The 9512-nt window shown below is 56.2% G+C and overlaps 1 protein-coding gene across 2 annotated transcripts in view; it reads right to left on the minus strand.

The window, feature by feature from the left end:
- Positions 1-9372, minus strand: part of FHOD1 (formin homology 2 domain containing 1) — an 18904-nt gene extending 9532 nt beyond the window's left edge. For both annotated transcript variants that reach the window (XM_025370933.1, XM_025370932.1), the window contains exons 1-3: positions 9050-9372; positions 1182-1288; positions 738-802 (exon numbers count right to left, since the gene is read on the minus strand). In XM_025370933.1, the coding sequence (XP_025226718.1) occupies positions 738-802; positions 1182-1288; positions 9050-9250 (373 nt within the window). In that variant the 5' untranslated portion in view covers positions 9251-9372. The remainder of the gene's footprint in view (positions 1-737; positions 803-1181; positions 1289-9049) is intronic.
- Positions 9373-9512: the final 140 nt, after the last annotated feature.

The raw sequence follows: 9512 nt of genomic DNA on the forward strand, positions 1-9512 counted from the left end.
GCAGTGGCGCGATCTCGGCTCACTGCAAGCTCCGCCTCCCAGGTTCAGGCCATTCTCCTGCCTCAGCCTCCGAGTAGCTGGGACTACAGGCGCCCGCCACCACGCCCGGCTAGTTTTTTTTTTTTTTTTGTATTTTTAGTAGAGACGGGGTTTCACCATGTTAGCCAGGATGGTCTCGATCTCCTGACCTCGTGATCCGCCCGCCTCGGCCTCCCAAAGTGCTGGGATTACAGGCTTGAGCCACCGCGCCCGGCCTCTTTTTTTTTTTTGAGATGGAGTCTTGCTCTGTTGCCCAGGCTGGAGTGCAGTGGCACCATCTCAGCTCACTGCAAGCTCCGCCTCCTGGGTTCACGGCATTCTCTTGCCTCAGCCTCCCAAGTAGCTGGGACTACAGGTGCCCGCCACCACGCCCGGCTAATTTTTTTTATTTTTAGTAGAGATGGGATTTCACCGTGTTAGCCAGGATGGTCTCAATCTCCTGACCTCGTGATCCACCTACCTCGGCCTCCCAAAGTGCTGGGATTACAGGTGTGAGCCACCGCGCCCGGCCTTGTTCTAACATTCTTGAATCCCCCTCCACTCCCACCCTGGCCCTGGAAGGGAGAGGTCAGGATAGGGAGAGGGAGAGCACATCCAGCTAAACATACTTTGCCCACTGTTCAGCACAGGGCTGAAAGTGAGCCAACTGGGCTATGGGGAGGAGGTGCTGCTGGATACGGATGCCCTCACACACTCACCCAAGATAGCGTTGACCCTCACAGAGAGCTGGGTCCGAAGGATCAGTGTGGGCTTCCGCCCTTTGCTGAAATCAAGGATCTCCGTCAGCAGCTCCCAGCCCATCCCTCAGCATCCCTCCCCACAAGCCAAGGGAGCCAAAGACCTCCCCATGCCAGCCCCAGCCCAGCTTGTTCCTCCCAGCTGCTCCTCCAAGGACCCAAGGGTTGGTCAGACAAGAGGGTTGGTGCAACACAGGTATCTCAGGTATGTGGGAGAGCCCCTGACTCCCACCTTGGGCAGCAGGTAACACTGGCTAGGCTTTAGAATTCTCTTGGCACACTTCCCTGGGGCAGGAGGTGACCCATGGCCCAGGCTAGTGATCGAGTGTCTCAGCTGCTGACATTTGAGCCAGCCCCTGGCAAGGGTGGGGGTAACCTTGCCTCCCTGGCCCCATCAGTTCTGACCTGATCTCTTCATAGAAGCCCTCCAGCATCTCCCGCTGCTCTTCCAGGGACAGCTCAGGGTCCAGGTAGTATCCAGAGGGAGACACTTGCAGAGCACAGTCCTCCAACTGGGGGCAAAAGGAACAGCTGTGAGACTGAGGAAGAGGTGGCAGGGAAATGTATGAAGACCCCTGACCTCTTACCTACCACTTGGGGGGTGGCAGAGAGACACAGGGTCTGCACTACAGCTGTGCATTCCTTCAGCATTTGCTTCTCAAGCGCCTACTATGTGCAAAGCCCATCTGTGTCAGGCACCAGGCTTTCTTGGCCTTTGTTTGTACCATCTCCTCTCTTGGCTGACACCTACCTATTCTTTAGGTTGCTATGCAACCCACTCCACCCTGTATGTATGCTCCCCTCCGAGACCTTCCACACAGCATTCTAATATCTGAGCCACTGGTCTCCTCCTCTAGCTTCATTCTCTGGGTTCAGGCACTCCGTCTGTCTTGCTCCCTGCTTTATCTGTAGAGCCTGGCATAGCACCCGACACACAGTAAGCACTCACTAGGACTTGTTGAGCTAATAAACACAGATGAGGAAGGGGAATGGAGAGAAGATGGGAGGAAGTTCCTGCCTTCCAGGAAGCTCACAGCCCTGTGGGGTGATAAGCTGTAGTCACAAAGAAGCCCCAGAGAGAAAGTGTTAAGATGGCTGGGAGGCACAAACCCACCTGGGAGAGTGTGTCTGTGTGTGCGTGTGTCTCAGTGAGTAAGAGGGTGAAGACAGTGTCTGATCCATAGACTTCCCAGTCCACCAGATTTCAGGGTCTTTGCCCTCCCCCAAGGCGGGCTACAGTTACAATGGTCCTAGCTGGACCTCAGAGACACCCGAGGGGCCTATTAAAAAACCAACTTTAGGCCAGGCGTGGTGACTCATGCCTGTAATCTCAGCACTTTGGGAGGCCAAGGAGGGTGGATCGCCTGAGGTCAGGAGCTCGAGACCAGCCTGGCCAACATAGTGAAACCCTGTCTCTACAAAAATACAAAAATTAGCCAGGCAAGATGGCAGGTGCCTGTAATCCCAGCTACTGGGGAGGCTGAAGCAGGAGAATCGCTTGAATCCAGGAGGCAGAGGTTGCAGTGAGCCGAGATTATGCCATTGCACTTCAGCCTGGGAGACAGAGCGAGACTCCATCTCAAAAAACAAAATGAAACAAAACACTTTAGAATCTGACAGTCTACAGTAGGACCCCAAAGCCTGCCTTTGTAACAAGCAGGCACATGCTCCATCCACGTGTCCATGTTTCCCTCCCCAGGCTCTCCTCCCCCGCCACAGGGCATGGCACTTAGCCCCCTGAGAAGTGCCTGTAGAGAAACCTGAGGGAGGTGACTCCCTTGTGTCAGAGGGTGGCACTCTGCCTCTCCCAGACACCTCCCCCCATTGCACAGTGCAGGCATGCAGGTTCAGCAAAGTCCCCTTGACTTAAGTGGCTCTGGCCCTTGAGATGCCTTGGCCAGGGAGAGCCCACCTCTGGAGAGGCAGGGGGTCTTCCAGTCTCCATCTTACTAGGCAATGTCAATTCCAACATTTGTCCTGCTGTTTGGTCAGCCCTGCCCTCTTCTGGACCCCGCCCAAGGGCTTCCAACTGGCCTTGGTCCCCTGGAGAAAAAGGGAGTCCAGTTCCTGCCCCAGCCCCCACCTCTGTTTAGCACCCCTTGCTCCTGCCTTAGAGCCTGACCTGGCTCTTTCCCCACAGTTTAACATGTGGGGCCCTTGGGTGACCCCCTTCCCCCACCCGCCTGGGACCTGGGACATAGGACAAACACTCCAGCCTGTTCTCTGTCCCACTTCCTGCCTGGCTGCCTGCCCTCCCCAGGGTGCCTTGGGCAGGCCTGGCTGCTTTCCCCTCCCTGGGAGCAGAGTCATCTTCTCCAGGGCCTACTGGGAACAGGCCTGAGAAGGGGCAGCAAGGCCCGAGGGCTGGGGTATCTTGTCTAGGGCCAGCTCAGCTGAGGGCAGCCCACATTCTTCCTGATCTCTTCCCACATGGTGACTCAGCAGCCTACCACCCCACCCCCATTCAGGCACAGCCACATCTCCTTCCCTTGGCCTGGAAGATTCTGGGACCCTAGAAGAACACATCTACCCCAGAGTCACCCCCGTCAGGGATCCCCTCGAATCACACACATATAGAACATTTCATTCATTTGAACATTCATGACCAGGCTGGTTTTAGATGCAGGGGACCTAGGAGGAATCAGACACTGCCTCTGCCTTCCCTTCCAGCCCAGTGGGGCAGATGGGCAGACAGACAGATTTGAGTCAGAAAAAGCTCATGAATGTGGAATCACAACTTCCATGGGGGCTAAGAAAGGGGAGGGGCAGAGTGCTATAAAGATAAACGGGAAGGGAAAACATGTTACACCTGGTAACTGCTTACACACCCAGGTATAAGATCGGGTATGCACTGGCCAACACAGGCCGAAGCAGCACAGCCCCAGAAAGGTCAGGCCCACCACGCTGTCCTGCCTCCTTGCATACTGTAATCCCAAGGGAGCACAGAATGTCCCTCTCCTTCTAGGACACCTGCATCCATCTGGGGCAGGGTCCTGAAGGTTAAATGGTCCACCTTTTTTTTTTTAGATACGGAGTCTTGCTGTGTCTCCCAGGCTGGAGTGCAGTGGCGCGATCTCGGCTCACTGCAAGCTCCGCCTCCTGGGTTCAAGCGATTCTCCTACCTCAGCCTCCCGAGTAGCTGGGATTACAGGCATGCACCACCATGCCTGGCTAATTTTTGTAATTTTAGTAGAGATGGGGTTTCAGCATGTCATCCAGGCTGGTCTTGAACTCCTAACTTCAAGTGATCCGCTCGCTTCTGCCTCCCAAAGTGCTGGGATTACAGGTGTGAGCCACCGTGCCTGGCCAACGGTCCACATTCTCTAGTCTCCTCAGCTGAGCAGGTTCAACCCTGTCCGTTCGCTGTGGTGGCAATGTCCTCCTTAGCCACTTTGCCTGTCCAGTCCTGCTAGGGCCCTATTTCTGGGGAGGTCCTGGGAAACAGGCAGTCCAGTGCCTTCCAGGACAGTGTTTCCCCACACCCAGCTGTCTGTCCTGGGTGGAAGTGTGGGGTGGTAGGCTAGAGTCAGGCAAGCAGCAAAGAGCAGGAGACTTCCTGCCAGCAGGATAGCACTTGTCCCTCACACCCCTGGCCCCTTCCTGAGGTCACCCTTCTGAGAGAGCCAAACCTCTGGGTCTTGTTTCTCACACCCTGTGGCTGGGCCAGGCCTGAATAAGCCCAAACCCTGGTCCTTGCTGACAGGGCTTAAGGTCAGCATGTAGTATGGGCCCACATCCCTGACACCTGCCTGGCTCTTGTCTTCCTCACTTCTGTGGTCTCTGTCTTGGGGTGGAGTCTTTCCCCCATTCTTCTCAGGCTCAGCTTCTCACTTTGGCCTCCAGCCCACTATTCTCTTGACTCTTGAGGCTCAGGCTTTTCTGAGCACCCAAAACCAACTGGTTATATATGGTTTTATATGCAGGGTCAAGCTCAGGGGACTATGGTGTCTACTTCTCTGTCTCTTTCTAGATATCTATCTATCTATATATAATATATAGATATAGATCTATAATACATAGATGTCTATAGATATCAATAATTTATATCTATATATAGCTATATATCTGTTATATATACACATCTGTTGCATATATCTATTATATATTTTATATATATATATATTTTTCTCCGTTTCTTTGGACTGTCTTACCCAATATTTTTCATAACAGTGTAATCAGGTAAGACTGAACATACCAGAGCAGGGTACAGGGAAGATGGAAAAGAGGCGGGATTATAGGCTGAAGGGCTTCTGTTTTAGAAAATAATTGGTTAATTGCCTCTTTTGTCTCCTTTCCTATAAACACAGGACCCTGTGTTCTGAAGACCCTCCTTTCCTGTTATCGTGGGTCTCCAACTAGAGTGTGACTTCCTGAATGAGATGTCAAGGATGGGCCTTGGGGAAGGAAATCCACTTTTATTATCTTTTGTTATGCTTCCTCTGTGCCAGGCACCGGGCTGCCTCTTTCTTTTCTTTCTTTTTTTTTTTTTTTAATTTAATAGAAATAGGGTCTTGCTATATCACCCACTGTTCTTGAACTCCTGGCCTCAAGCAATCCTCTGGCCTTGGCTTCCCAAAGTGCTGAGATGACAGGCATGAGCCACCATGCCCAGCCTGAGCCACATATTTCATTTGATTCTACCAATAATCCTTTTACAGATAGGGAAACCAAGAATCAGAAAATGAGCGCATTGCCCCAGGGTGCACAGCCAGGAGCCAGGGCTAATTGACCAAATCTTGGGCAGATGGGCCCTGGAAATGCTCCAAGGAACCTTAGAGGGGAGGTGGAGTGAGGGCTGTGGCCAGCATGATTGCCAAGAGCTGAAGACATCCTCTTAGTTTTCTGGACTCTGCAAATACCCCAAACTGGTCTTCCCAGTTCCAGTAAGGGAACACCAAGACACATGCACCCCATACAAGCTAGGATAATAGTGTCTACCTCTGCCAGAACCTAGGTGTCAGGGTCCCTCACCAGGCTGCAGCTCAGCCACTCTGTTCCAGAATGACCAGCAGATTGGATAGACCAGCCCCAGGGGAGGCTAGGAGACCAGGACTCATGCCCACACCTCAATTTTCTACAATCTCCCAAAGGCTCCTGAGATGTAAAAAGGCTAGAGTGGGTTGGGATAGGGTCAGGAAACATTCCAGGACAGTGCCACCCCTGTCCTACTTATTTTTAGCCATAGCTAGGGAAACAAAGTTGCTAGTAATGACCAGATTTATAGGGCTATCTCCACTGCCAGGAGGAGAGGGCTTTCCTGGCCTTCGCAGCAGGGTCAGAGAAGCACCCCAGGTCCCCCTACCTGGAGTTCAGGGAGAAGTCGGTGCTATACCAGGTGTGGTAGGACCTTGGGTATCAGGGAGAGGCTCCTGAGACACTTCCCAGAGGGAAGGTAGAACTGGGAAGCTCTAGATTAGGAGATGAGATGCAAGGCCAGAGGGACACGTTCTCCCCTGGGGCAAAGGCAGGTCCCTGAGCTGGGGGAATATTTTGGAGGGGTAGAAGGCCTGGGACACTAGGCCTGGCCCAATGCACTGTCAGGCTCCCTTCCACCAACCAGGGCCAGGAGATGAGTCAGAGGCTGTGGCCAGGAGCTTCCTCCTAGACTAGGAGGAAATGAGCAAGGGTTTCTGAGATCTGAAAGCTCTTTAAAAAGGAAGCCCCCAAGGGAACTCTAGGGGTTAGGCTCTGCCCAATGGGGTGTGTGGGTGGAGCCCCAGGGAGAAAGCAGACTGGCCTCTGTACATCCCCAGGGTTGGGGCTCATCTGCTGGGATGATCAGGGCCAGTACCCAGAGGAGGACAGAGGCCACTTGGCTGTGTCCTGTCCTCTGCTGGACAACTGTACATAGGACAAAGCAATGAGAACCCCTTCCTCTTATTTCCGCCCTACAGCTTGGGACAGGGATGTCCCAGTTTCTGGGCCACCTCTCCCCTCTAGAGGGCCAGCAAGACAGGCCTGAGTCATGTCTGTGACTCTGGGGCACCCACTTACAGGACTACGGGAGGAACAAGCTGTTGACATTTCCTGCCAGGAGGAGCCCTGCTCCCCCTCGCTCAGCTCTCTGATGTCCCTGCCCCTGCTTTATTCTCAGCCCCTCTTCCTCCAGCCTTCTATTCTGGGGCTGTGGTCACAGTTTATATTTGGGTTGAGCACATCACAGTGCATCTGACCATTCCTGGCAGAGTTGCTAGCCCCAGGGAGTCCTGGCTTCTGGCATTTGTGGTAACCTAGTGTGCCGCCTCCTTATCCCTGTGGGGGAGGGGAGGCAGTCCTCAGGTGCTCCAGGTGGGAGAACATTAAATCGGGGAGACCAGGAAGGACTGCATTGGGGATGAGGAACTTATATTCTCCACGAGAGCTCAGTAGTGTCTTCAGTTAAGGAGCAGGGAACACAGGGCAGAGCACCTGGTGGGGTTGGGTGGGGACAGGGGTCCCATGAGAGGGAGATAGAAGGGGTGGTTCTGAGCCTCTTTCTTGCAGCTGACCTACCAGGCTTGCCCCCAGTTGGGAAGAGGGGTGTCAAGGGGCCGGGCACCATGGCTCAAGTCTGTAATCCCAGTACTTTGGGAGGCTGAGGTAGGCAGATCACCGTCAGGAGTTTGTGACCAGGCTGGCCAACATGGAGAAACCCTGTCTCTACTAAAAATGCAAAAATTAGCTGGGTGTGGTGGTGCACACCTGTAATCCCAGCTACTTGGAAGGCTGAGGCACGAGAATTGCTAGAACCCGGGAGGTGGAGGCTGCAGTGAGCCAAGATAGCCCCAGTGCACTCCAGCCTGGGGGACACAGCCAGAATCCGTCTTAAAAAAAAAAAAAAAAAAAAAAAAAAAAATTGCAGGGGTGGTGTCAGGGCTAGGTCCAATCCTTGAGTGGCAGGATAAGAGGAATACCATATTTTCTCTAGTGCTCCACCCTTATTTCAGGACCCGGACTTTGGGAGCCTGGGAGCGGGAACCAGTCTTAGTTCAGCACTCCTGTCTTCCCAGCCCCCATCCTGAATGGGAGGTGGCCGCCAGCTGCACACGCTTCTTCCAGGCACACCTCAATTTGCCCCTCCGAATAGGGCAGGACAAGCGGGGGCTGCGTCAAAACTCTGGCGGTGAGCAGTGTGCTGCATTCTTCCAGCCATGGCCTTGAAGCCGGGGTTCTGGCCTGGACACGCGCCACCCCCCAGGCCAATAGTCTCACCACCCCTCCCGCCAGCGCTCAGAGGCGGGGCTGGCCGCAGCGCGAGGAATGCGGGCTGGGGGCCCGGGGCACATTCCAGGGGAGACCCTGGGCCCAAGGGGCAAGTTTACGCAACTCGGCGCCCAGCTGAGGCTGGGAGCAGGGGAGGGCACCCACCCCGACTCTCTCTCTTCCCCAGCAGTTCTCTTCCCCAGCAGTCTAGGCGGCCGGGCTGGTGTGGAGCCTGTGGGGGTGGTAGTGCGCCTCCCAAAGTCCTGGCCCGGAAACAGCGTGCCGGAAAGGGCTGCTTGCGGGGGGCTGACGGCGGCGAGAGGGAGGGGAGAGGAGGTAGGCTGGCCATCTGGAAAAGGGCCTCTTTCCGCACTGTGCACAAGTCGGCTTCGGGGCGGCAGCAAAGTAGGGCAGGCCGGCGGTTTAAAATTAGCCCGGCCCTCCCTCTCACTTCCAGGCGCGGGCCGATGGGCGGCGAGTGTCCGGGGGTGGGGGCGGGAGCGGTGACTCAAAGGGCTTTTCCACCCGTGCAGCCTCCTGCGCTCTGCGGATGCCGGGCCAGACCGCTTCCCGGGGACTCCCCTCACCCCGTGAAATCTCTCCTCGGCCGGCACTCCCAAGTTCCCATTGACCTACAGAGTCAAGCCCCAATCCAGCTTCTTGACACCGCAGGAAACCTCTGCCACCTCTAGTAGCCCGCGCCGGGCCCGCCCCTCCTCGTGGTCCCGCCCCCACCTCACCTGAAGCAGGTGGAAGCTGGTCCCTCCCCAGCTCCGCCTCCAGGGTCCGCTACGGCCCAAGCGGCTACCGTCATCCTGACCAGGGAAGCCACCCTGGCAGACGGACGGCGAGTGGAACTCGAGCACCTCCCCAGGTGCTCGACAAGTTCCTAGCACCCCTCTTCAGTTTCCCCTCAACTTGAGAGGGGACTCCCCCGCAGGCGGGGCAGAGTGGACCCTGGGACCCCAGCCCAAGACTTTTCCGGAGGAGAACACTCGCTCCAGCCTCTTCAGGAGGGGCACCTCCCACCAGCTTTCATGGCGCCCACCCTGAACCCCCGATCGCCCCAACCTTTCTCCGGCCCCCCTCACCTTGAGCGGCGCTCCCAGCAGGCGGTGCAGCGCGGGTATCTGCGCGCCCAAGGGCAGCGCCCCGTCCAGGCTGCAGGTGGGGGCCCGGCGCGGCTCCGGGAAGTTGGCACACGCGAAGGGGTCGGTGTCTTCCAGGTACTGCACCCTCACGGTCACCACTGATACCGGCTCCTCGTCCCCGCGATCTTCCCCGCCCGCCATGGCTCCGCGGCCGGCTCGCGCGGCGCGCCTCGGAGTCCCGACCCCAGTGCAGCTTCTACTCAAGCACACTATAGCTCCGCTCTTCGGGCCGGGCCGGACCGGACGCGGCTGGAGGGGCGGGGCCAGACGGAGGCGGGGCCGAGGAAGGGGGTGGAGCCAAGATTAGTCCCCGAGTGCGCGCGTGGAGGTAACCACTGCCGGAGGCGGGGCCGGCGCTAGCCACTCACAGGGCCCTTTGGGAATCCCGTTAGTTCACTGGCTA

Source organism: Theropithecus gelada, chromosome 20 (genome assembly GCF_003255815.1).
Source record: "Theropithecus gelada isolate Dixy chromosome 20, Tgel_1.0, whole genome shotgun sequence".
Classification (NCBI taxonomy): Eukaryota; Metazoa; Chordata; class Mammalia; order Primates; family Cercopithecidae; genus Theropithecus; species Theropithecus gelada.